This window comes from Cydia pomonella, chromosome 1 (assembly GCF_033807575.1).
Source record: "Cydia pomonella isolate Wapato2018A chromosome 1, ilCydPomo1, whole genome shotgun sequence".
Classification (NCBI taxonomy): domain Eukaryota; kingdom Metazoa; phylum Arthropoda; class Insecta; order Lepidoptera; family Tortricidae; genus Cydia; species Cydia pomonella.
In genome coordinates, this window is record NC_084703.1 from 37,592,705 (window position 1) to 37,620,107 (window position 27,403).

General features: G+C 39.1%; 1 protein-coding gene across 1 annotated transcript in view; it reads right to left on the reverse strand.

Annotated features, from left to right (window-relative positions):
- Positions 1-23,817, reverse strand: part of LOC133522173 (DNA-directed RNA polymerase I subunit RPA2) — a 29,251-nt gene extending 5,434 nt beyond the window's left edge. Inside the window, exons 1-17 of the mRNA XM_061857404.1 lie at positions 23,229-23,817; positions 22,820-23,149; positions 20,901-20,993; positions 20,392-20,538; positions 19,685-19,857; positions 16,406-16,655; positions 15,436-15,591; positions 13,576-13,742; positions 12,735-12,882; positions 12,113-12,173; positions 11,111-11,310; positions 6,775-6,928; positions 6,111-6,201; positions 5,669-5,864; positions 4,998-5,212; positions 2,613-2,751; positions 15-221 (exon numbers count right to left, since the gene is read on the reverse strand). Of these exons, the coding sequence (XP_061713388.1) occupies positions 15-221; positions 2,613-2,751; positions 4,998-5,212; positions 5,669-5,864; positions 6,111-6,201; positions 6,775-6,928; positions 11,111-11,310; positions 12,113-12,173; positions 12,735-12,882; positions 13,576-13,742; positions 15,436-15,591; positions 16,406-16,655; positions 19,685-19,857; positions 20,392-20,538; positions 20,901-20,993; positions 22,820-23,149; positions 23,229-23,351 (2,850 nt within the window). The 5' untranslated portion in view covers positions 23,352-23,817. The remainder of the gene's footprint in view (positions 1-14; positions 222-2,612; positions 2,752-4,997; positions 5,213-5,668; positions 5,865-6,110; positions 6,202-6,774; positions 6,929-11,110; positions 11,311-12,112; positions 12,174-12,734; positions 12,883-13,575; positions 13,743-15,435; positions 15,592-16,405; positions 16,656-19,684; positions 19,858-20,391; positions 20,539-20,900; positions 20,994-22,819; positions 23,150-23,228) is intronic.
- Between the last annotated feature and the right edge of the window lie 3,586 nt (positions 23,818-27,403).

The window sequence follows — 27,403 nt, forward strand, 5'->3', positions numbered from 1 at the left end:
AAAAGTATAGTTACATGTCCGTGCGCACTCGCCGCCTTGCCCGCCATGCACTCGATCATCATAGCGATGGTCATACGAGAGGGGAAGCCGTGCGGGTTGAAGAGGATGTCCGGGATGAGCCCCGACTCAGTGAAGGGCAGGTCCTCCGCTACCCACTTCTGCGAGCAGATGCCCTTCTGGCCGGCGCGAGACGCGAACTTGTCGCCGACCGTCGGGTTACGCTGAAAATTACATAACTTGTTACTACATAGCAGTGATGGCACGTCATAAAAGATTCCGACTGAAAATACAGGTTGCCGATTATTTAAAATATAGGTAAGTGAGGCAGAGATGAAAAATTGGAATATACATGGTGTTCTTTTTATTGAATTCCGTTAACTTCGGCGTATGGCTATGTACATTTAAGGAAACTAAGTTAAGTGGTATTGTTCGTTTCTGTATTTTTTTAAATACAAAATCATTAAATGGTGCATATAGCGTCGTTGTAACACAGGCATATTTTAGCTCAACCTAAATTATACTATGACATATCAATGTCATTTCGAACACTGTGTTGTATAATGGATAGCTTTTGTTTGTAATTATTATTATTTTTATTCACAGTTGAATGTAAAGGTTTTTAGGAAATTTTAAATGTTACTTTTTATCTTTTGATTGACTTGGTGGTTCCTGATCTGAACCTGAAAATTTTCATTACAGCCTGAAAAGCATGATGGAAAATTTCTTGCATTTCCCCGTATATATATATATTCCTCTATGGGGCTTAGATGGCTGTCTAAAAATTAACTTTTAGGATATCGCCGGAGAGGTAACCTTAACTGGCCACTTCATGGCTAAGGTTACCTCTTTTGGAAATAAGTTACCGGCGATTTATCCAAACTGCTGAAATAGCGTAATTGAAGGGGGTAACATGTTGTCCCTTTCTCTTGATACCAAGTCGATTGGCTAGAGCACTTTAAGAAAAACTCTCTTATTTGACATACTCCGCATTTTCCTAGTTATTCTCACTTAAACAAAATAACGGCCTATTCAAATGTTGACTTATTTATGGACCATCCTGTGTATATGTAATGTAATGACTATAATGTGGTGAGACTGAGGTGAGAAGTATAATTTCCTATAAATCCCAATGATTACCGTAACGATTATGATTATGCCGTAACTATGGATGGAACCTCAAGCAACGAGCAACTAGAGAGAGGGAGCTATTTCTGGATTATTTTATGCTGCGATAGTATGTAGTTAGCCCTAAGATGTAGTACGATATGGCAATATGAGCATTTTCATTTAACTGTGTACCATTAACGGCGGTTAGCAATCGTCACAAAACTGACGGTCAATGTCAAATCCCATACATTTTGCCGGGAATGTAACGGTTAGACGTAGACGTTTTAAGTCGCGCTTTAAAGTAGAAGTTAAAATGAATATGTCCATATAACACAAGTTTAAGCTTGGCTGACTATACACGGCCTTTCAAGAGGATCCCGAAAAATAGTGATCATATTAAAAGACTTAAAGTTCCTATATACTTTTTTGGAATTAAGTTTTTAACATTTCATTTTTGGGACAAGCTTGTATCACTGAGTGTACTCTTCTTTCCACAGGCAACTAATACTCACTGAGACAATTATAAAAACCCCAAACACAATTAGGTTCCGTTGTTTCATCACAGAGTTCCTATGGCCACCTCCTGTCTCCATCATCAGATCAGCGATGGTACCATAATATTGCTTTGTCACCCGACTTACATACATAGATATTTGTGTGTTTAGTGCTCAACGCCTTTTTGTTGGCGATCTTGTTACTATGGGACGTAGCCTAAATTTTCAAAAGTGACATAACATTTTGCAAATATTTAGGATATACGAAAAAAAAACATTTAAAGTGACAGGTTTACTAATAACATTTGATTTTATGTGCAAATACATAAAAAAAAACGAAAGAATCTAACCAAAAAGATTTATATTGGGCTTAAGTTCGTATAAATTTTTTCCTTCTTTTGGCTTCAGAAATGCGTTTAAAATATTTCGGGTTCCTCGTGAATCTCGTGATACACCGTGTATAAGGGCTGCTTTTACTAATACTACAATGAGTAGGGAAGGTAGGGGGAGCATTGGGTACTTTTTTACTTAAGGCGTAATAAAACGTTTATTTTTTAACATAATCAGCTTTTTGTTTAAAACATAATTATAGCATGTTTTTATATATTTGCAAACGAATTCTAATTAGCCATGTAATTGTACCTATAATTATTGAAAATGTGCTATTTTAATTACTGGTTATAATGCGCGTATAAATCTAACGTGTGAAGTAATTAAATTCTAATTTTAATAAACCGATACTAAACAAATCGACTACACTAATTAATAGCTTGAAGTGTGGAATTTAACCTGTATTCAGACAGCAATAACGGTCAGGTCTCTACTGCGGACATATTCAAAGTAAAGCAATTTTATTTCTGCACACCTCCTTGTCGTGAAGCCGAGATACCACGTACTGGATCTTGTCAACATTATAGCTATGTACAAGTCAGGGATTGTGTTGCCGTGGAACCGCGACACCGCGTACTGGCTCAAGCTGTCCACACCACAGATACTGTAACGTCAACACACCTGTATCCGTAGCATGATGCACGCCTTCTTGGGCGCGTTGGGGTTGAACTCGCCGCACAGCCGCACGCTGTCCACGAACACCTCCTCCTTGCCGTGGAACCGCGACACCACGTACTGGTTCTTGTCACCGTCGTAGTAGCTGAACACAAAACGTACACATACACCGTTTACACTACGAGTATATACGCTACGTTGAATTCAGGTGTGGGCGGTTACTTGCTTGACATGGCAAACTATACTCTGTATCTTTAGGTATTTAAATAAAAGTAAACAAAATCTACCCTTAAATGGCTCCTTAAGCCAGTTGAGGGTAGATGAAAACATTACATGATCTAATAATGTAGGTTAAGTCAGGTCGTTCAGCGACAGATCCAGGCGGTTTTGTATTTGTTTGGTTAACCAATAAATATTATAACAACCCGAAAATGTACAAATTGTTTGTTTACTTTTATTAAAATACCTAAAGATGCAGAGTACAGAAATAGTTATTTGTACAACAAGAGAGCAAAGTTTGATATTTCTTCGAGTGCTTGTTTTGAGTCCCGTGCAAGCGAAAGATTCTATAATAGATTCACGAGCGTAGCGAGTTAATCTAATTTAGAATCTTGAGCGCAGTAAGGGACTCAAAAGCGCACGAGATGTAAATAACTTTGATCTCGTGTAGTACACAAAAATTTTCACGTCAGTCAGCCATCAAAAAATACAATCTGAAAAAATATAATCCAGACGGGCGGATCACTATTTCACTCATGTTTTCTGAAGGTATTCTAACAATTAACTTTAATTACCGCAATAAAACAAAACGAAAGAAATGTCAATAAAATAATACGAAAATAATGAATTAACGAACATCAATTAACAGTTCAATCGACAATTTTTTTTTTGTAAAAAAAACTTTGTAGGATCCGTTCCGAATTGCGGATACTACTATTTGTCAACTATAGTAGAGATCGTTAAAAGTAGTTAAGTAGAATAATTTACTACGTAACAATTGCGTAAATTTGTATAAGTTCATTGTTTTGATTGTATAATAAATTACGTAAAATATGGTGTTTTTATTAAATTTTAAACTTTTATTTCATTAATTAATTATTACGAATGAAGACTCGTAGGGTGTTTTGGAACGATGCGGTCTGACTTATTTCGGGGGTCTATTATAAACCGTCAATATACCGTTGAATTACGTATGCACTTTTTTTGTCTCTTTCTTTTTACTAATGACGTGAAAGGGATAAAGAGAATAGAATTCAAATATTTCGAACTTGTATTAGGCCCCGCACGTTGAAATGACATTCGAATCTAAAGGTCACTTGAATGTTATTTAGTCTCACTCGGTGAGCAAAATGCGATTTTGCTCACTGTTTTTAAGCAGCAAATTACCCTTTTTCGAGCTGCTGACGTGAAAAGGACATTTACTGGACTGTGATACTTAAACAGCTTGTATTACGCAAAGTGCAAAATATTATGTAAACGATTGTAAACACTGCGTAAGCGTGCTAATATTTCAGCTCATGTAGGCAATGTGGATATCGCGAAACATTCGTCACGTTTATTTGTTTCGTTCATCGAGGATTTTACACGTTCAAAAATGCAGTAGCGTGGAAAATTTTGGGGTTTCTGATAATTTTGATTGGTGTTATTATTATCGATGATATATTAGCCCTTATATCTAAGGCGATTTATATAGATAGTATCTCCCTGTCAAACAAGGCTGCATGCTCGCGCCCCGAGCGCAAGTGACAATAGACGCGACTGGATTATCATGGTGTGTTACTTAGAACGAGTATCAAACATCGAAAGTAAAGACCACAAGAATTCTCAAACGGACAAAATTAGGTACAAACTTACTAAAGATTAGATAGGCTAAGTTAGGTCACGATCATTGGCCGTATATAATCTTTTTCAAATGGGAAGGGTAGGCAGACATTAAAATTTTTCATTCCATGCCATTGATGTGTCAGACCAATCCTTTTTTAACAAAAAATACTTGAAGCCTAACAGGCAAAAAATAGATATCTTTTTAGCTTAGAATATCTCATTAATCTCATTATAATGGACACAAATCACCAAAATATATAATACTATGTAAAATAAAATAAAAAAAATACATTTTAATATCGTTGAATTTCTTTATGTAAAACGGAACTCAATTGCAGTGTTTGAATCTGTTTATCGACCGAATCGATTCCGCTCCTATCAAATCGTCTCTGTCGCGTCCAATTGTGAAGGTACTTTTACTTAAAAATATAAATCATCACCAATATGCCCTTTGCAGATTTAATCGAGAATCGTAAAAAAGTTCTCATTTGCATTGTCACCTATCATCTCTTTATGACATGTCAGCCTACCCTTCCTTTGAAAAATACTATACTGTAGATAGGGTACCTGTAAATAGGGTCGTCGGGCTGAATGCGCGCGCCGACGGGCGGCAGGCCGTCCGTGTCGAGGTGGTCGCGCAGCGCCGGCTTGGTGTCGTCGCGGCTGAAGTACGAGGAGCCGTTGGGCAGCTCCACCATCTCCGACTTGTACACCGTGCCGGCCGCGAACCCGCGCTCGTACGCAGACTTGTTGATGATCATCGCGTCTTCCATGTCGTAGCCCTGTCATAATATAAATCTTGTTATATCTTACGCGTACCTTGCCTACTCATATTGTTGCTTATGAAATATATTCGCTACTCCCCTAAACCGGTTAATAAAATAAATAAAATAAATAAACGGGTTGACCGGCAATATAACGATTATAAATACGCATGGACCATCCCGATCTTCAAAGTAGTACAGAATAACTCACTGGGTGAGAATTTGTTGTAGTTCCTATATCCGAAATAATCCGGAACTGTTGGGATTTTTACACGTTTAGAAAATGGATGTTACGAATGTTGCTAATTCATAATACTTATATATCTATGTGATTATTTATTTATCACTAAAAATATTTACTTGTTGCAATTCAATGTCACTATAATCTATATATTACGCCCGGTACGACCTAAATTATACCCCTATTATTAAATGTGATATTGAATCATACGAGCAAGGAATTCAGGGTGTTACCGTGTAAGAAATAACGGCGACAATGGCGTTGGTGCCGCAGGGGTAGTCGTCGAGGCCGATGTTGTCGTAGTGCGTCGGGCGGAACAGCGGCGTGGCGGGCGTCTGCAGTCGGTACATCTTGGTCTCCGCGTTCGTGATCCACGTGTGGATCGGCGTACCCATCGTTTGTTTACCCATCTGGCACTGGTACATGTTACTGTGGAGAACCCAATATTTTACAATGTCATCTGTCTTAATATCCTGCACAATTAAGCGTGTTATACTGGTAGTATTCAAAGTCATAAGAGATACGAGTAGTCATATATTTATGCGAGTTTCGTTGTGAAAGATATGCATCTGCAATACAAAACTTATAATATATACCAAATGATTGATTGATGTATTTATATCCACGCTGTCATAATTAGAAAAAAAGTAAAAGATAATGTGAACGAAGCGTTACCGTGGCGATTGGTTGCAGTCGGGCATGGGCACCAACTGGGCCAGGTTGCTCATGAAGGCCGATTTCGAGAGCTCCATGTGTGTAGTTTTACCTACAAATAAAGGAAATCTTGTATTCAATTTCGTACGAAACTACAAGCATCTGCAAAGTTCTTTATAATGGTTAAAAAAGTTTTAATTTTTTTTAAAGGTTTCCTTTTTTAAAGTTGAACTGCTTGTCGGATTAGACAACATGGCACATCATACATAACTTTCCGTGCAACGCCCGTACTTAAGACGCTGCCAATACCTAAAGCGCGCACACTGTCTATTTGTATCGGAGTAAATGAGATAGTACTATCACTGTTACTGGGCATGGGCAGGACAAGTATTGAAATAAAAAAAAATGTGGATTATATGTTTAATATTACTCGTTAGCGGTTTAGGTACAAATGTTCTGAAATTGTGATTTTAATTACAGACCCATAAGGAAAAAGAAAGACAGAATCAATCTTTGCAATCATTTTCTATCGAGACGATTTTATCCAACCTTGTATCTAGTATGGCCATGGTCTTTGAAATATAATGATTTCTTTTTATTGCTTTACTAAAACAAAAAAACTACTTAAGTAACATCAATTTCAACGACGGGTGTTGACGGCCCCTTAGATGTATGCTGTAATTACCCTTGTAGATCTCGTGTTGAGATACGGCGATGTCGAGGTAGAGCTGCTCCATGGTGCCGATGAGCTCCAGCTGTCCCGTGGCCAGGTTGATGACGGGCCGCATCATGCGCGCCTCCGTTGTCATCAGGAATACGCCCGGGTATTGGCCGTTATTCTATAAATTAAGAAATTGTATTAACAGTTCCTACTACTAATTATACGGTTTTTTAAATTTTCTATTAAAAAAACCCTAATTGTAATATATTTTGTCTTTGGTCCTAATTTAGTAAATGGGTATAGGAGAATAGTGTCAGTCTCCTGGACCTAAAGGGAAGGGCAGCGGAAGGGATATCCCCAGATGGCGCCTTCCCACTGTAAGGTCCTCCAGGTTAACCTCCAGCACAGCGAATCTGCAACGGCTCAACTTCGAAGATGGCTGGAGGTTAACCCAACATCCATAGCCCTGATTCAAGAGCCGTGGATCAGGAACACACGCATAAACGGCCTTGGTAACACCGGAGGTAATTTATTTTACAATACACATTTCAAACCAAGATCTTGCATATACATATCTCGTAACATAATGGCACAACCACTAACTCAATTCTGTTCCAGAGACGTGTGTGCCATAAAACTCCTCAGAACACAAAACTCAAGTCTACCGGAGATAGTCCTGGCGTCCACCTACATGGCGGCGGAGGACGAACCACCTCCAGTGGAGATGAACAACCTCATACGCTACTGCGAACGAGAAAGGCTCGAGCTGGTCATATCTGCAGACTGCAACGGCCATCACAACCTATGGGGAATGGAAACCAACAACAAAAGAGGTAACGATATTGTTGAATACCTTATGTCAACTAACCTAGATATATTAAACACAGGATCCAAACCAACTTTTGTCACTCGTAGGTGTAATACTATAATTGACATTACTCTAAGCACAGGACTGGCAGCTCAACACATATCCAACTGGCACGTGTCGGACGAGCTATCCTGCTCCGACCACAGATGGATTCGGTATGACCTGACAGCTGACACCCAAACATCCACACCTAGAAGAAACCCGAGACGCACGGACATAGCGGCGTACAAGGAACTTCTGGAAGGTAAACTACATAATAACACACACACTAACAGACCTAGCAATACAAAGGAATTGGAGGAACAGGTAAACTTACTTATTAAAAACATAACTGAAAGCTACGAAAACACATGTCCGCTATCGACTCCATCAGCTAGAGGAAAAGGCAATAACAATAACAACAACAGCTGGTGGGGACCGGAGTTGGAACGAATGAGAACAAAAATGAGAAGGTTACTTAATAGAGCAATGAACACAAGAGCTGAAGAGGACTGGGACAGGTACAAAACAGCTAAAACAGACTACAAGAAAAGACTAAGATACAGAAAATCAGCCTCATGGCGAAACTTCTGCGACAACATATCCACAGTAACTCAAGCAAACAGAACAAGGAAAATCCTTGCAGACCAACCAAGACAACTACTGGGTACCCTGAGGAGACAAGATAATAGTACCACCAGCAGCCCAGCTGAGACAGAAAGGCTACTGGTGGAGACCCACTTCCCAGGATGCAAAGTAGTAAACGAGCAAGACCCAGAACAGGATACAATTAACTATAATCCAACTGAAAGCGAATGGAGAACAGCAGAATGTATAACAGAATATAATAAAACAACCTGGGCGGTAAATAGTTTTGATAACTTTAAATCGCCGGGAACAGACGGAATTTACCCAGCCCTACTGAAATGGGGTGGACATACATTAATCAAACATCTATCCAATCTACTGTGCAGCTGTATAGCCTTTAGATATATACCACATAAATGGAGGGAAGTGAAAGTGATTTTCCTCCCAAAGCCAGGCAAAACCGATTACTCGGATCCCAAGTCTTTCAGACCAATCAGCCTTACATCCTTCATGCTAAAAACACTAGAAAGACTATGTGACAGAGAACTGAAGGACACGGCCCTAAAAAACATAGAAATCCATCCAAACCAACACGCCTACAGTCAAGTGAAATCAACTGACTCAGCTCTCCATGCTGTAGTAAGCAACATAGAGAATGCGCTAGCAAGGAAGAACTCATGCCTAGGCACCTTCATCGACATAGAAGGAGCCTTTGACAAGACAAACTTTAGCAGCATTCAACAAGCATTACAAAGACATAGAACCAATCCACTCGTAACCGAATGGATAATGAATATGTTAAGACAGAGAATAATAAGACTATCCGAAAACCAAACTCATCAAGCACTAGTCATGAGAGGATGCCCCCAGGGAGGAGTACTCTCACCACTGCTTTGGAACCTGGTGGTGAACGAATTGATAACAAAATTAAACAACAAACACTTTATGACTATAGGGTACGCAGATGACTTAGTAATACTAATCAGCGGCCTAGTAATAAACACACTATGTGATCTCACACAGACAGCACTGAAAATAGTAGAGAAATGGTGCAAGGAGAATGACCTATCGGTAAACCCAAAAAAGACCGACACAATTCTCTTCACACACAAACGAAAACTGGGTACATACGAACTGCCAACCCTTTTTGGCACAAGATTGACACTTTCAAAGGATGTAAAATACCTAGGCATAATCCTGGATGATAGAATGAACTGGAACAAACACCTGGACAATAAACTAAACAAAGCAACAGTAGCCTTTTGGCAATGCCGGAGGATGGTGGGCAAGAGATGGGGACTTGCTCCTCACATCATACTGTGGCTATACAAAATGGTAATAATGCCAATGATCAGCTATGGCTCGGTCGTATGGTGGCCCCGCACCCAGCTAACCACGGTAATAGACAAACTAAACAAAACACAAAGACTAGCATGTGTGGCTGCGACGGGCTGTATGAGAACTACTCCGACTGCGGCGCTAGAAATAATGCTAGGACTCCTACCATTACATATATATATACAAAAAGAAGCGGCTGCCACGGCTCTTCGGTTGAAAAAGCTAAACCTATGGACATCCCTCAGCTCATCGCACAAGAAGATCTATGAAAATATGATCTCAAAACTACCCATGCTGGAGGCGCCCATCGACAAAACACCAAAAACTATGATCTTCTGGAAAGAATACGCCATATCATTAACAGAAGATCCAAAAGAAGGACTAGACCAAACAAACCTAAGAATATTCACAGATGGCTCAAAAACATTTGAAGGGACAGGATGTGGTGTCTTCTCGGAGGACCTAAACATACACATCTCAAAACCCCTAGGGGAACATAACACGGTATTCCAAGCTGAATGTGTGGGAATAATAGAAGCTTGCAATGCCATAACAAGACGACAGGTGAAACACGAAAATATACTAATACTATCAGACAGTAAATCAGTACTACAAGCGCTATGCAGCGACAAACTTAATTCAGAGCTCATACTCGAATGTCATCGAAGCCTCACGGAAGTGAGCAAAGAAGGCAACAAAGTAACAATTCAATGGATAAAGGGGCATAGTGGATCAAGAGGAAACGATGCAGCGGACGAACTGGCCAGGAAAGGCTCAGAAACGCCGGCATATGGACCCGAGCCCATCATACCCCTACCAATATCCTATATACACAACCAGCTAGACCTACATCACAGACAACTGCACAATAAATACTGGAATGAAATGGACACATGCAGGCAGACTAAGGATTTTCTACCGGAACTGAACCACAAACTCACCAAAATACTACTTAAAACACCTCGACACCAACTACGTAAAATAGTAGGATTAATTACAGGACATAACACACTTAACAAACACCTACACAATATGGGTAAAACGGACAGCCCCATGTGCAGAGCGTGCATGGAAGAAGAAGAAACAACAAAACATATTCTCCTAGACTGCAAACAGGTAGAAGTATACAGGAACAAATACCTAGGGACTCCGTGCACACTAGGAGAGGCAATTAGCAACCTGAAAACTTTGCTAGGCTTCGTGGAGGAGCTGGGGTGGTTAGAGTAGCGCTACCTCGTTTCACGCAAAATAGGCACAATGGTTGTCGATTTGCGGAAAATGCCCAGAAGCACTAACTAACTAGGAGAATAGTGTCTAGTAGCACAGCTTCTGCAGCCCGGTCAGTGTATAAAAATACTCCTTCAAAGAGCTCTAGGTTTCTTTAGTTCATCAATTTATTGGATGACTTGTCTGTCAATGATAAAACGAAATATAATCAAGATTATGAACATACAATATACTACAAGTACTCTTCTACCTATTGCAAGTCTAACATTAAAACTACAAAAGAAGAAACACATAGAGGTAAAACAGCAGGTGATCTTATAGCTAAAAACCGATCTATACTAGAACTAGTACCACAGTCACCTGTTTCTTTGGTATGACGACGATCTCAGTGCTGATGGGCACCTCGTCACCCTTGATCTTGAGCGTGCGTAAGTAGTTGGTGGACTTCTGCACCGTGTCCTCGGCGAAGTAGCCCACCAGCCGCCCGTCCACGAACACTGGGTACTTGTACTCGTCAGTGGATAGAGGCGTGTGGGATATGGTGCTGATTGGCTCCATTCCTGTACACACACGCGCGTTATAAAATAAAATAATAAAATAAATAAAAATAAAAATAGTTTTTTTACCAAAAATTTTACAAGATTTCCTTAACCTATGACTGCCACACTAGGCTATGCCTGTGTTGTGGAGTCAGATTGAAAACAATACTAATTTGAATTACATCCTACGCTGAAGTTTTGGTTTTATAATAGGTTACTAATAGTAAAACATTTTTGATAATAATAACAGGCTTAAACTAAATAGGAACGATCACAATTTAGGTAGAGTAAAATTATTACACGAATTTATATTATTAACCGTTGTGACAGCAATTGTGTGTGTGGTGTGTTTGTGGTGTGTGTGTGTGTTTAAGTGTGTAATATTACTAAGCGAAATTGAAGGCAAACTTTACCGCTAACAAAGCCTACCGAGAAGTTAAACCATTGATTTTACCAATCATTAACCTTCATTAGTTGTTCTGTTTCATTATAACTAAGATGTTTTAACCAAGACATAACTGTTGTTTTAGCTTCACCTGCATTATATAGTTAAGCTTAAGAGTTAACAAACAAGTTGACAAAATGTTAGTCACAATCAAAGAAATATAGAAGTCACAATTGTCACAATTAAATTACGAAATGCTTGGAATTTGTACTGTACCTGTTAGCTTCGTGATTAGTATTTGCAGGGGCTTCTTAGCAACACCGCTGGTGTAATGCAGACGATTGATTGTGAGTAGCGTTTAACCTTAGGTTAGCCCTACTGTGACTGTGTTCACCATTCACATATCAAAAGAGCTATAACAAAGGGGTTTTGACTTACCACATCGCTCTAGGACAGAAGGTAGTTGTTCGACTTTCTTGGCATCTGGATTTTGTGTCACCTATAATGAAGAAAAACAAAAAAAAGTCACAATTACGTATGAAGAAAGTAAGTACAATTTAAAGATGCTCAACGCCTGTCGTATGAAGGTAATCAACTGTTTTATAAAATATATTTTACTCGGCTGACACATACTGGCGCGGTCATGATTTCATGGCATTTCAGTAACTAAAAAAAAAACAGTCACTGTAAATTAAAAAAAAATACGATTATTTCTTGATCAAAGAATATTCATAATGGAGCTCTCATTTTGTAGATTAAAAGGATTATAGATCGTGTCATTCACGACGACGCGTGTGACTCATATTGTCATGTTATTTAAAGGTTAGATTTGACAAATCTGCGCGTCATCGTGGATGATACGAACTAATATATTGCAGTGACGAGGCGTCCATAGAACTCGCTTGCCATTCCATGCTTTAGTTCATTCATTATCCTACAACTACATGCTGAAAGAAAATGCAGGCCACTCAGGCCAGTTTAGTTCCGACAAACGGACAGCTGGGTTCTTTGGCGCCCTACCGCTAGCATGTTAGTCAAAGTTTAGATGGTAGGAAGTGACCTGCGCGGACATGGTGAGGTGGTTGAGCAGGCCGCAGGGCGCGCCGTCGGGCGTGTGCACGGGGCACACGAAGCCCCACGCGTCCGGCAGCAGCTGCCGCGCCTCCGTCGTGCGCATCTCCAGGAAGAATGAGCCGCGGTGGATGGCCCTGACACGCCAAAAATAAACATTATGGAATATGGAATTATATTCCAGCGGGCCAAGGAAAAGGTGGAAGGACAGTGGTTGGGTTGAGTTAATTACATTTGGGACGGGGTGGTGCTAAGCCATTTGTATGAAATACTATTTCAGTGTTCAGTTCCGTGACCGAATTGAGTGGTTTTGTTTACATTACAGGCTAATAGGAATTAATAAGCAGAATACAAGTGTTTGTAAAAATATTAGGTAGTTATACTATGACGTTGTAAAATGTGTGTAGCATAAGCACTGAGTTATTTTATTTATGCAACTTTTGTTCCTTAACGAAAATGTTGCCATGTGAATACAGCAAAAACAATAATCGGACAGACAGACGGACATGACGAATCTATAAGGGTTCCGTTTTTTGCCATTTGGCTACGGAACCCTAAAAACTAAATGTAAATCTTTTCGGATTTACCCAAATAACAAGACAAAGTGCTGGTAACAAAACCAATGGCTTTGGAGGATTTAACAACCGATGGCGTATCATTTCCGAGCAATTACACTAATATTTACTATACTACAAACTGGAGCCCATTTCTCGTACGGTATAATATTATTAGTCCATGACCTGTCAAGTCGTATGGATTACCATGGCAACACATTAACAATATTAAACTAATACCGTTCGAGAAATATTCTCAAAAATTCAGGTACTGACTTGAAGTGCGACATGTATCTCATGCGGTTGATGTTCTCGGCCACGATGGTGAGCCCCTTGTATTGCGGCAGCGACACGTGGTTGGAGGGCGCGTTGCCGGTCGCCAGGAACGCCTCCATGCGCTGCTCGAGGGTCCCCACCGCGCGCATTATCATGTTCAACTCTTTCTGTTTGCAAACAACAACAGACAATTAGGGCGGGTTGCACTAACCTCACTCGACTGACTAATCAACATCACTTAGCAAAGGACCAGCGGCGTAGCGTATGTGTTTGCCGCCCGGGGCCGATCAGAAATTTGCCGCCCCAATTAATGATCAACATCACTTAGTCAGGTCATAAGTTCCATCACAAAGATTTTTACTGATAAAAAAAATATAGATACAGTTTTGCATTAAGTATTCATTTTTTTATACTACGTCGGTGGCAAACAAGCATATGGCCCGCCTGATGGTAAGCAGTCTCCGTAGCCTATGTACGCCTGCAACTCTAGAGGAGTTACATGCGCGTTGACGACCCTGACACTCCGCACCCTCACTGAGGTCTGCCAACCTTACTCACCGGCAGGAACACAACACTAATCATAATAATAAATGAGTAGGGTCTAGTCTTATTTGGTTGCGGTTTTCTGTAAGGTGGAGGTACTTCCCCAGTTGGGCTCTGCTCTAGATCTGGAATGTCATCCGCTATTCTGTGCCCTACCACACAGAGCGAGATGACTTTCACAATGCCCATACCTCTCTTTTGGACGTAGTTTAAGGACGGATCCGGGTTCAAACATATGTAATATTCGAAAAAGAAGTTATATTTTATTTTATTTCGCGTGTATTCGCATCTAACGACAATCCCAAAGTAAACAAGTAGTAAATAAAGACGAGCTTTACATAAAAAAAATATATTGCATTTTATCAGTATAAAATAAGCTTTCAAATCATGTCCAACTTTTTTAATTAAAAGCTTTGTATAACATTTTATTTGTAAAACTTGTGACCTCACTAAGTAGTTAATAGACAAGACAAAGTTAGTTGGAAAAGGTAAAATACAAAAAATATCTTCAAAAACTAAAACAGTGTATACAATTACACTGTATGAACGAGAAACCCGTCAGATTTTAACCACGTATTCCTGTCTTAAGGAGCAAAAAAAAAATTGTATTTTGATCACATTCGGCAAAAAAAGTGTGTATGTGTTTTCTGCACACGACACGTTATTTATTTTTACATGTTGGCAAAAAAAAAATTCTTGCATATTGAAAACAATTTGATTTCAATTCTGAAATAGATGTAAACAGAAACCAACAGTCGGTTGAATGCAAGAATTGCCACTCCAACTTCTCGTATCATATAAAAGATGGATTCCGGCGTGCGTATCCTGTATAAACAAATCAGACACAAGGAAACAGTGTGGAAAATTGGATTTTCTGCCGTAATCTTACCGTTTATTAACATTGGATGCTTCTTGAACCCTTGTTTTCTTTCTTGTTTCGTTCTTTCAAAGTGATTAGCATTAACATTTTCAAGCTGATCTACCTGAGCAGATCACATTAATCGAAAAGAACAACCCCCAAAATATGTACATAGATCAACAAACTTGAAACCATTATTCGAAAATTGGTTTAATTGTCCCCGGTCTACCCTATATTAAACAACCCACTACCAAAATTATAATAATAAGTACTCTGTTTAATGGACCTATGCTTTCATTTGATATGGCCATTTCAACTTTTTTTAAAGTTTGAACTCCACAAATAATGGAAATTGTATGCAACATGTCAGTTCTGAAATCGAGACTGATATGTTTTTAACTTTTTAATTTATGGCTAACCATAAACTCCGCACTTCATGAAAATGTTATATAGTATACCGCATTGAGCGTGATGGGGTGTCCCGAGTGCGTGCGCTTGGTGATGTTGGCGCGGAGCGCGATCTGCAGCATCTCCAGACGCTCCTTGAGCACCTGCATGTACAGGTGCCCGCCCAGCTGCAGCTCCTGGCACATCACTGCGTCCGCGCCCTCCACCTGCGACACAACATATCATATGGGTTAAAAACTTTTTTCATGTAATATTTTTGCTAGACCCTTAAGGCCTAATCACACCGGCTGCGTGTGTATAGACGTGCTCGTGCGCGTGGGCAAAAATGTCGGAGCCGTGCACGCACACGCCACGCACGACATAGACGTCGCACAGCTATCCTGTATGCACAGGTCTTTACAGGCATGTCGAATCCCACTACTTCTTAAAAGTTGTATGATGAAAGTCTTAGTAACATTTACCCAAATCATTAACATTTATAATGTCCACAGACGCCTGTTTTCCGGAACGTTTTTCAACCATGTAGTACTATGCTAAACAGGGTAGTTTGAAATAACGGCAGATTAGATTAAGTGGTCAAATCAAATCATTCGCATTTTAGGATAGCGTACGACTGACGTTCCAAAACTTGTAGACAACAGTACATGAACATAGGTAATAAGCATGTGAGTGCAATAACATTTTATACTATCTTTGAAAAAAAGAATTGTATGTAAAAAGGTTATATTTTGTTGAACGAATTTAATAATATGTGTGTTATGGAGTATTGTTGTCGTCAAAGTGTTTACGATTTCGGTCCTCATTACTGATATTGGAGTCTAATTTCTACCAAACAATAAGCGTCATGTACAGCGAACTGAAAAATTGCATGGACACCTTAGGCTAGATGCAGGTGTAAGAGCAGGCAGCGCTGGAGCGGGAAGGCGGTGGCCTCGCCGTCGGAGGACCTCGACGGCTCTTATTACTATTATATTAGCGTCTAGTTTCTACCAAGCAATGGGCGCTACTACTGCGACATACCTTGCATTTGTTTTGCACGACATCATACAGCTTGTGCGTCATGTACACGAGGGCGTTGAACTTGTCCTTGTTGTCGTGCAGGTGTATGAGCAGGCAGCGCTGCAGCAGGAAGGCGGTAGCCTCGTCGTCGGAGGCCCAGGGCGGCACGCCTATGAGCCGCGGCCGGAACATACGGCCTAGGTAGGCGCGGCACTCGGCGCCCGTGTGCAGGCCCTCCTCGTGCAACTCACGGAGCATGTTTTGAATGCAACTGTAAATTAATGCGGATTAAGTTTGAAAGATAACATACAATACAATACAAATACTCGTTATTGCACACCTCAATACATTTTTCATTACATTAACATTTGCTAAATCGTTACGTAGTTTCGCTGTACTAATGGTAAAATAATAGCAGGCGTATCTGACACGGTCTGGTCTATGTCAGAGTATCTCTGTGCGAGTGGTTGAGTCGCCAAATTATTTCGTGATATTTCCTCCCGTTTTAGTTTTAACAATTGATTAGCATGTCTCTTAATAATGTTAAAATCACTAAGCTTAACTGTGTACAAACTTTTACCCGTCTGGTTTATTAAAGTTCCCTTTGCCCAATAGTTTTTCTTGTGCACTGTATATTTTAACTAGTTCTATATATCGTTCACTTTAAAGTCAGCAACTCGTTTATCGCCGTAATATTTATTATTTACACTGTTTCTCTTACAGCGCATTCGACCGCTGCGTCAGCTGTTGCTGGGCCATGCAAAGCAACTCTAATGTACTTCTTAATTTGTTGCCAAAAACTACCTCATCAGTGACTTACCTGTAGTGTAGTATAGTCGTTAGTTTTCAAGCTGGCTGACTCTTTGTCTATAGTAACTAAAAGCACGTGCTTTATTATACTATGCACTGAATTTCTACCTAACAGAGATGGGCCGTTATCGCGTGCCACGTAAACCTGTAACATAACCGTTTGACCGTCGTACCTAGGAACGAAATGTCTTTTTAACCGACTTCACTTTCATAGAAGTAGGAGGTTCTGTATTCGATTGTGGCTATTTTTTTTAAATGTACGTTCATCGATTACTCCGACACCCGTGGTCCGATTTGAGTAAATATATTTTAGTTTAAATGGAGTTATTTCTAAGGTGGTCCCGTATTAATATGGTTCTGATCTGATGATGGGATCCATGAGGGAACTTCTAATTTTTAAAGGCACGTATGTATATGGTAATTTGGTTGTTTTCTTAAGCAACTCGATCATTTTCTCTCAAAATCCATCAATTTGATGAAGTGGATCTGATAGTATGTTCATCGATTATTCTAACACCTGTAGTTCGATTTGAGTAACCATTTTTCTTTGTTTGGAAGAAGTTAATACCTCCAAGGTAGTCCTATGTTTTTGGTTCTGATCTGATGATGTAGTCCGTGATAAATTGAAGGAACTCCTCAATTTTTAAAGGCACATGTATGGTGAATTGACTGTATTCTTAAGCAACTCAAGCATTTCCTCTCGAAAACTACCAATTGGATGTAGTGCAAATGTAGCATTAGTACGAGTTGGGCTCTACATATTCGATGACGTGTTAGTTACTTACTTTCTATACATCTCGCTCGTACTGGCATCTTCAATAAATGCATAGAAAGTAAGTTACGCTAGTAAATGTTTCAGTGTCAAACTCATGGTAAGGCAACTTACTGATTATAAAGGCCACGGCCGATATGTGGACATTCCCTCTTATAATTGAGTGTATGTATTACGATTTTTGATATAGGTAGTGTTAGAAGTAATAGTGGTGGTGAAGGTAGACGGGAGTCTGAGGTTGGGGGTTGAGGGGTTGGGGCTTGACGAGTCAGGGTTAGAGAGGTTAGGGGGTTGAGGGGGCGGTGATATGCAGGTCAGGGACTGAGGGGTTGGGAGTTGAAGGATCGGGAGTTAGGAGTTCAGCGGTCGGGTGTTGGAAGTTGAGGGATTGGGGATTAGGATTAAGGGTTAAAGAGTCTGGGGTGAAGAGGTCGGGGAATGGCGGTTGAAGGTTTGGTGGTTCAAGGTCGAGGGGTTCAGTAATCAGGGTTTGATGTGCTGTGAGGTTAAGGGCTTGGGTCAGTGGCCGGACTGAGGATAGATTTAGAGTAGTGGCAGGAATGATTTCCCAGACGGACTCAAGGAAAATTATGACTATTTATTAAAGTTAACGATTTTACTGTTAAATATGATTGTGTTTTTAATGCAAGCTACACGCGTCAGTCATTGACTCTTAACAAACCTTAAAGCGAAAAATGGAGAGATAAAAACTTTTTACCAAAAATGGGTCTGCGACTTCAAAATGGGTAAAATAAATTATTATCCTTTTTTTAAGTACATGCGTTACCAACTGATATTTCTGCAGTTCTTGAGATATTTGGATTTTTTTGTTCCTGCTCAATACAATTAACTAAATTTTTATTCATTTTAATTTAATTTAAATTTTTAAATAATAATAATAACTAGGAAGGATATATTCAAGAATAAAATACCAATGAAACTCAAAAAACTAGCCTTTGATTCATGCATACTACCCTGTCTTACATATGGCAGTCAAACATTGTCACTCACAGGAGATCTCATCAAACAAATTCAAGTATGTCAACGGTCAATAGAGAGAAGTGTCCTTAACATAAAGTTAACTAACAGAGTTAGAAACATAGAGATAAGAAGGAGAACTAAATTTAGAGACGCGGCAGTACATATTTTGAAGCAAAAATACAATTGGACAGGTCACGTAGCCAGAATGAAAAATAACAGATGGACAAAAATAGCTACGAATTGGAATCCAAAAGTTGGCAAAAGAAAAAAGGGCAAACCAAAAACAAGATGGGAAAAAGACCTCATAGAAACAATAGGAAAAAACTGGAAAGAAATGGCAATAGATAGACAAAAATGGAAGAAAATGCTGGACAAATACCTAAATATAATAGAAAAAGGTGATTCGGAAGAGGCCTAGGTCAAAAGACCTTACGAACATGTTCATAGGAATTGTTAATATAATAAGGAATTGATAAATAGACTGCCAACAGTTCGTATAATAAAGGCTTTAATAATAATAATAATAACTAGGCATTTTTCATGCGTCTGGAATTCATACAGGTTAATATAACAATCCCATTGTAATTCCCACTTCAACTAAAAATTATAACTTTGGTTTCTATGTCAATAAGGGTCGACTTTCAGCCCACTGTGTGACCGGGGGCAGTTTATATAAGACCTAGTGGCGGAGGGGAGGGACACATATTATATGTAATATTTGATGCCCATGTACTGACCTCACATAGTACAAATCATTTTTCTTGCCACTGAGTAACACCCTGTATATAGCATGGTCCTGCCAGTCCACCAAACACTTCATGATGAGTAGTAATGGCGCGTAATACATAGTCTTCTGGTAAGAAAACATAAGCTTGCAAGTTCCATTTTGAAGAAAGTGTAAGGTGTTGTTCTGAAACCAAAACATATTTTTGGTAAACCATATGTATGAATTTAACCATATGGCTATAAATTATTGTTTCTTGTGTTATTCTCAAACAGTATATGCGTTTAGCCAAACAGAACACCACTATAACCATATCAAATATATAAATAGAACAGTTAAAGATTTCTTATAACATTGTTTTGAATATATTGCTCTGGAGATTTTTGACGATCGGTCTGGCCTAGTGGGTAATGACCCTGCCTATGAAACCGATGGTCCTGGGTTCAATTCCCGGTAAGGGCATTTATTTGTGTGATGAGCATGGATATTTGTTCCTGAGTCATGGGTGTTTTATATTTATTTTAAGTATTTATATATAACATTTATCGTTGTCTGAGTACCCACACTTCTTGAGCTTACTGTGGGGCTTAGTCAATTTGTTTAAAAATGTCCAATAATTATTTATTTATTTAATTAACTCCCTTCCCCAGGAAATGAAATTGACAGACAAAAAAATACAATCTTGATGTTTTAAATTTAGAATAGACACATTTTACTTACTGTAGCAGTTTGGTCAGAAGTAACACACCGCACCAATATACCATAGTCCGAGAAAAGGTTTCCTCTTGCCTTCCAGCCGGCACGCTTTATTGCGACGGGGAAGTTGCGTCTCGTTACAAGGAGCATGCGGGCGAGCCGCTCGTGGCCCTGCATTATATATAAGAAATAAGATAATATACTAATAAATAGTAAAAATTAATAGAAATTGTTTATTTTTTTGCCAATTATTTGTTCAAAAAACCTGTGTAGATGTGTTTAAACACAGTGTTTGAAACACTACTTAAAACACTCTCAACTCTTAATGCTGGAATAATCTAGGTAAATATAATTACAATAGTTCATACAAAATCATTATTTTTTTACAGAAAGCTGCAGAAATAACTGACCCCGCTCTGCATAGGGGGAGGGGGTCAGTTATCTCTGCAGCTTACTTACTGTACATATACTGTATTATTAGAACCAACCTAAAAATGTTGATATGCATACCAAAAACAACTCGTGTTAATTACCTTAATTATAAAGTAGCCACCCCATTCATCTGCATGTTCATTATGTGCCACCAACTCCTCAGGCGTCATGTCAGCCAGATGACACATTTTGGACTAAAAAAAATGAGACACAAATCAAATATGTTTCCAATCATTTGAAACAGAGGTTCCCAAAGTTGACTAGGCACTGTCCCATCTAACAAAAAATGACAAAATCTCAGATAGCCATTGGCCGATCGGTAGGAACGTCGTCTTGTGTTTCAGGGCCCACTAAATATTTGCTCGTGACCCACCAATAGGTCGCGACCCATACTTTGGAACACTGAGTTGGAATATTTTTATGTTTTTGTTTTTATTATAAGCCAATTATGCACAGCAGAAAATACTAGAAACAATCGCCAAAGCAAAGGACCTAAACACATGTAATTACTTTTTAATTTATTTTGAATACATAGTAGACTAGGACTGAATACAGACATCAAAAATGATCTACTTTTTTCTTATGATTAATTCATATTTATAACAAAATCCTCGAGACAATAATAACCAGAATTATTCATAAATGCTTCCATCATAGTTTAAGCTGTCAGGCAAAAACTAAACAGTAATCCCAAAACCAGGCAATATCCAACATAATAATAAACAGGTTTGGGAGGCCACATAATGATCAAAACAGTAGTATCCGCCGAGCACCCACTAGGCCCCGCCTTTGTGCCAGTTCTTAGTCTTGCCATTATGTGACGCATTTACAATGCAATTTAAATGTAAGCATAAAATAATGAAAAATTTAAATAATTGTTGAAATCAAGCTGTTGTAAGCGCCCCCAAATGGCATTAAAAATACCATTAGGTTGTAAAACCGTTATGAATTCCTGTGTCTTAGCTGCTCATGTGTTATTGCTTTATAATGTTAATGCTTTATGTGGTTAATGTGTTCCAATTTGTGCCACTTTGGCATTAGCTGTAAGGTGCAATTTGTTATTTGAAATAAATAAAATAAAATAAATAAAAATAAAATAAAACATACAGATACATTCCCAAATGGATTTCATAATTTACTAACTGCTAGTGTGCTCTTTGGCATATCCTGTTGTTATCTATGGCTATCTATATACTAGGAACAACCTGCCTAGGGTCTAGCATCTGAGCATAAATCATGAGCACCCAGTATTCACCGCACCTGGCAGTGAATGTGTTAAATACATTAAATTATATGATGGCAGTACAAAAAGTGCAAATATTTCATGTTCTCCTAATTTTTTTTGTTATGTTCTTCAATGGTGTTTGCCTCAAGCAAACACCATGCATGCACCATGCATGGTGTTTATTAATTGTTCAAGGGGTATTTATGTATTGGCTTTGCTTATGCACACTCCTATCGCAAGGCTACATATAACACACACATTTATAGAGATTTTCACCTTAAAAATTTTTTTTCTTACTTTCTCAGTTACTATCATACAATATCCCACTAGGGAAAACCTTGTTAATTTACTTTGTTGTTTGTTGAACTCCTCTCCACATATTAAGGCCTAATATATATTTTTATAATGAATATAATAACAACATATATGAAATGACTACTGCTCGTCATCCTGATTACAATGTCAACAGGGCAACTCAGAACTTACAACTTTTTTACAGCTATGGGAGCATACAATATAATTATTTAGTAATAAAAACAAATCTTCGCCAAGCAGAAATAAAGAAACATCCCAATAATAAATTGTGGTAATTTTGTTGCTTTTAACTCTTGCATGCTTATACATGGTTGGTAGAGCAGAAGGATCAAAGCGCTGCTTTCTGACTGTGTTTGTGTGACACACCTATATGTACAAATAAAAGAGTTCGCACCTTATGTGTTCCCAACCCTTGTTCCCAAGAAAATTTTATTTGGGGTTCCTCATATTGACCTAAGTCAAAGATATTGTATGACATACCTTAACCATGATTGGCAAATTTCCAAGTGATCTGTCAATTGTAGTCTCCACTCCATCAAGGGTTATTGATAACCGCACCTTGAATTCACCCTTATAAGTAGCTGCTCTCTGCCTACATTCTGTTGGGTATACGTTTTGTGTCTTTACGCCGACCGCCTCCATCGGGACCGACGGCTTCGCGAACGTTCCGTCGATGATGCTCACTTTTACGCGCTGCTTTGTCGCTAACTCAAACTCGAGGGGTACAATATTTTGGATTGTAGCTTTTAACCCTTCTGTTAGCATAAAATTAAACGAATCTATATGCGGCGCTCCGAGACATTGTAAATACTGAAAATGATATTTTTACATTAGCAAATGTACATGAAGAAACACATTGTTTATAAAATGTTAACAATTTGAAACGTACCGGATTAGCAATTTGCGGCGGTTTCCGATAATCAGGATGACTTGTGTACGCCAGGGAAGGATTTTTAGCAAATTTCTTTGCATTTAATTTCATTTTATCTTTTTCTCCTTTTAACGAATCCATGTTAACGAGTTCCGTAAAAATATAACATGAAATAACCACAAACCACAGTTTGCACGTGCGTCTAAGTAATTAATGTCAAAATTGACAAGTAGTGTAACTGTAAATGACGTTGACGTTTTACTCGGTGCGGTCCGAAATGTCTGTGTTCGGAGTTCGCACTACGTAACAGTGTTCAGGAGGCCTACCGCGAAAACCGAAATTCGCAAATTGCGGCGATCTTTCTCGTTTACTCTCACTAAGACGTATTTAGAGTGACAGAGAAAAGTGTCCGCAATTGACGAACTTCGGTTTTCACGGTTATATCTCTGCGCTATACATTTTTGAAATGTGAAAAATACTTTGTCTCTAACTGCCAAAAATTTTCAATGTTTGATATTTTTGCATATGAACCATTTTTTTTACATTTCAAATATTGTAAACGATGTGCCGATATTTGGTGAAACGTAAAAATACACTTGCTCGGGCCCGAAATCGGGTCTGATATCAGGGCGCCTACCGCGAAAACCGAAATTTGCAAATTCCTATCTATTTTACTCTCATTAAGACGTAAAGGGCCCTTCACACTCGTGCGCGAATCGAGGCGTGAAGCCACGAACGAGAGTGTGGATGGCCCTCGCGTCGATTTCGCTGATTGTTCACGCCTTCGCGCCTTATTCCCCGTTTTTTGTCGGTATTTGGCCCGCGTCAAAGGAGACGCGAAGCGCAAACTTGCAAGACTCCACACTCGCAATCGCTTCGCGCTGCGATTAGCTCACGAGTCGGTTAATCTGTTAAACTGTCATAACCTTCTATGGTGGTTACTTGGTGACGCTTCGGCGCCATCTTGCTGCGAACCAAACTGCGAAATCGCCGTGAAGTTGTGTGAGTGTGGAGAGTATTATATTCTTTGGTGTGGAGTCTACGTCATCATCGCGGTATGTTTGCTCCGCGAAGTCGCGCCGCGATTCATGCGCGTAGTCTGGAGGGAGCTTAAGGCCCAAGCAAGAGTATTTTTCCGTTTCACCAAATATCAGCACATCGTTATCAATAATTGAAATGTAAATAAATGGTATATAAGCAAAAATATCTAACTGTACCCCTAGTGTAACTAAATTCGATTTCCAAACGTGACGTACGCGTTTGCGTTTAGTCTCATTTTGTATTGGATTTCGAAAGAGCGCGCCAAGCGGGACGTTTTGGAACCTCAAAATCCTATACAAAATGAGACTTAACGCAAACGCGTTCGTCACGTTATGATGTCGATCAAAGTTACACTAGGGGTACTGAACCTTTTTGGGCCCAGACAACGTGTTTTTTACATTTCAAATATTGTTAACGATGTGCTGTTATTCCGTGGAACGGAAAACAATTATCAGGACCGACATTGGGACTGATTCATATGCAAAAATATCAAACATTGAATATACGGAAGGTGGATAAGGAATGATAAGGAACGAAATCTCCATGTACCAAAAAGTGTCATCAAAAAACTTTAAATAGGTGGCGCTACAATACCTAGAGTACTTGAACAAAAAAATCAAATCATAGACAGCTCAATTCACTCCGTCAATAACGCCTAGGTTCTTAGCTACTCTAGCGCTACTCTGGAGAGATTTGGAACTATTATGTATAGCTGAGAGCTGGACACTTTTGCAACAGTTCTACCATAAGAGATGCCACTCCTCTTACTCGTAATTCCATACTCCATAATTGAACATTTTTGGGCATGGAAAATTATTAGTATGTCTTTCCCATCACGGAACAATGGTGTTCCGGACCTTTGGGAGGCGTGCGCGAAGCCGAAGCCAACACGTAGAGACCCTTTTGACACTTTAATGAAGTCGTCTGCTTGGTGTGACCGGTGTATTAGTGATTAATATTATTGATGTGTTTATACTTACTTTTCTCTTTGGGTAGTGTGCAGTGAATGGAGAATTAATCTTCGCGCGTTTAGCCACCATTTTGGAGTCAACGGCCGGTAGTCCACGTGCTCCTTGTAAAGTACAGCTATCGCTTTACAAGAGCTAATAAAATCACCGTACACTTAATACCGTACCATTTTAGTCGCATTTTAAGCTCCTAGGACCTTGATACTGGCGAAATAGTGCCACTGGCCTGAAGCCATAATTTAAAAAAAGAAGAATAAAATCGAATAACTAAAAGCCGAAATGGCCTGTTAGTATCGGGTATTATACCATAATCAGTAAATGAAAATAATATAATATAGAGTGGTGAATGAAGCAGTTATTGTAATAAGGAGCAACCTTGGTTGCTGAAGCAGCTGGCGATTTGCACAGTATTCATAATTTAGCGCACTTGCCGAAGGTAACTTAATTACGTTATTAAAATTTCAATGCCATTTAATTAACACATATTATGTAGTACCACTTACGCAACAAAAGACAGGATAATGCAGTAAAGAACACAGACAATTATATGGTCAGTATAAAATAGGCAAGGTACTCGTACAGTAAGCTGCAGAGTGAAGTGAAGTTTTGAAACATAATAAATAAGAGCCTCCGTAGAGAGTACCATTTTGTACCATTTGGCGTTGAAACTCTAGGCCCATGGGGTCCGAGCGAGCACAAGTTTTTTTGCAGAAATCGCGAAGCGTGCGGTTGACGTAACTGCCCGCCTACCCAACGTGCCTATCGTTCACGCTTCGTGGCGAAGGAAACGCAACTGTCACAGTCGCACTAATAAGGAAGAGTGATAGAGAGAGATGACTACGCTACGCTACGGAGCGTTAACGATTCTAACGTTTGCTACGCGGTCTGGTGACCAAAGAGCTGACGGCTTCTTCGCACAACGTATTGCGATACTACGAGGAAATGCCGCTAGCATCCATGGTACAATGGCTCAAGGGTCTATTTTAGATTTAAGCTAGTTATAGTAATCCTCTGTATATGTATATCCATTATGTATATTGTTATTGTAAATAAATATCTCAGTAAAAATATCTGTTCTGCTTGATACAGATAATTAGTAGGTAGAATATTTATGCTTTTTAGGGTTCCGTAATCAACTATGTCTATGGTTTCGCCATGTCGGTCTGTCTGTGACCCTATCGTGTGGGATATCGGTTGAGAGGCTTTTCAAAATGAGGGGGGGTCTTTAACTTTTTCATAGAGTTAATATTTTCGAAAATCATGGGCATTCCCCCTCTAACTTTTGAACCATAAGTCCAAAAAATATGAAAATAATAATAATCGTGAAACTAAAAAGTAGTCAAAACTTTCAATGAAAACTATAGCGAACATATCGGTTAAGCCGTTTTGGAGTTATAGCAAAAAGTCTTCCCTTCGTAGTAAACGTTTACTCGTACGACAGAGAAAAGATAAAGATAGTTTATTATTCAAGTAGGCATATTACAATGCGCTTATGAACGTCAAATAAGCTACTAAAAAGTCAGGCACATTATATACGAGCCGAATTTTCTCATAAATTCAGAGCCTGAAAATTTTAATTTATTAAGTGACCTAAGTGATTTTCCCATACAAAAAACAGGCAAATGACATGTATCATGGACAATATGTGTCTGAGGGCCCACGGGCAAACACAAAAATCTAAATTTTATCGATGCCCTTTGAATTTATTTTGTTATAAATAAAGCGTGTGCGATATGCCCTTATTGTCCTCGCATACGTAGATTTGGCGGTTACAAATGAGCTAGTTGCTAAATAAAATAAACATCTGAAAATTTAACGCGAAACAAATTTTGACTAAATACCATTTTATTCACCTAATGAAAATCAGCGGTGGCAGCATGGTTCCATTTTTATCACTTGTCACTATGCCCGTCACTTTCGCGCTTACTTGTTAGAATGTCACAGGCATGGTGACAAATGATAAAGAGTCGACCATCTTAGCCCTACTGGACAAAGGAAAAGTAGCTATCAAGCAACTTTCATGAAAGTCACCCTTAAAAATGCATAACTGTGACGTCATTCAAAGTTATATTTCTGAGGTCCTACCGCGACACACGTCCGACGTGTTGCCTCTCTGTCGTACTCGTAAATTCGTACGTAAGTGTGGCAGGCAACATGTCGAACGTGGTTCGCAGTACGCCCTCT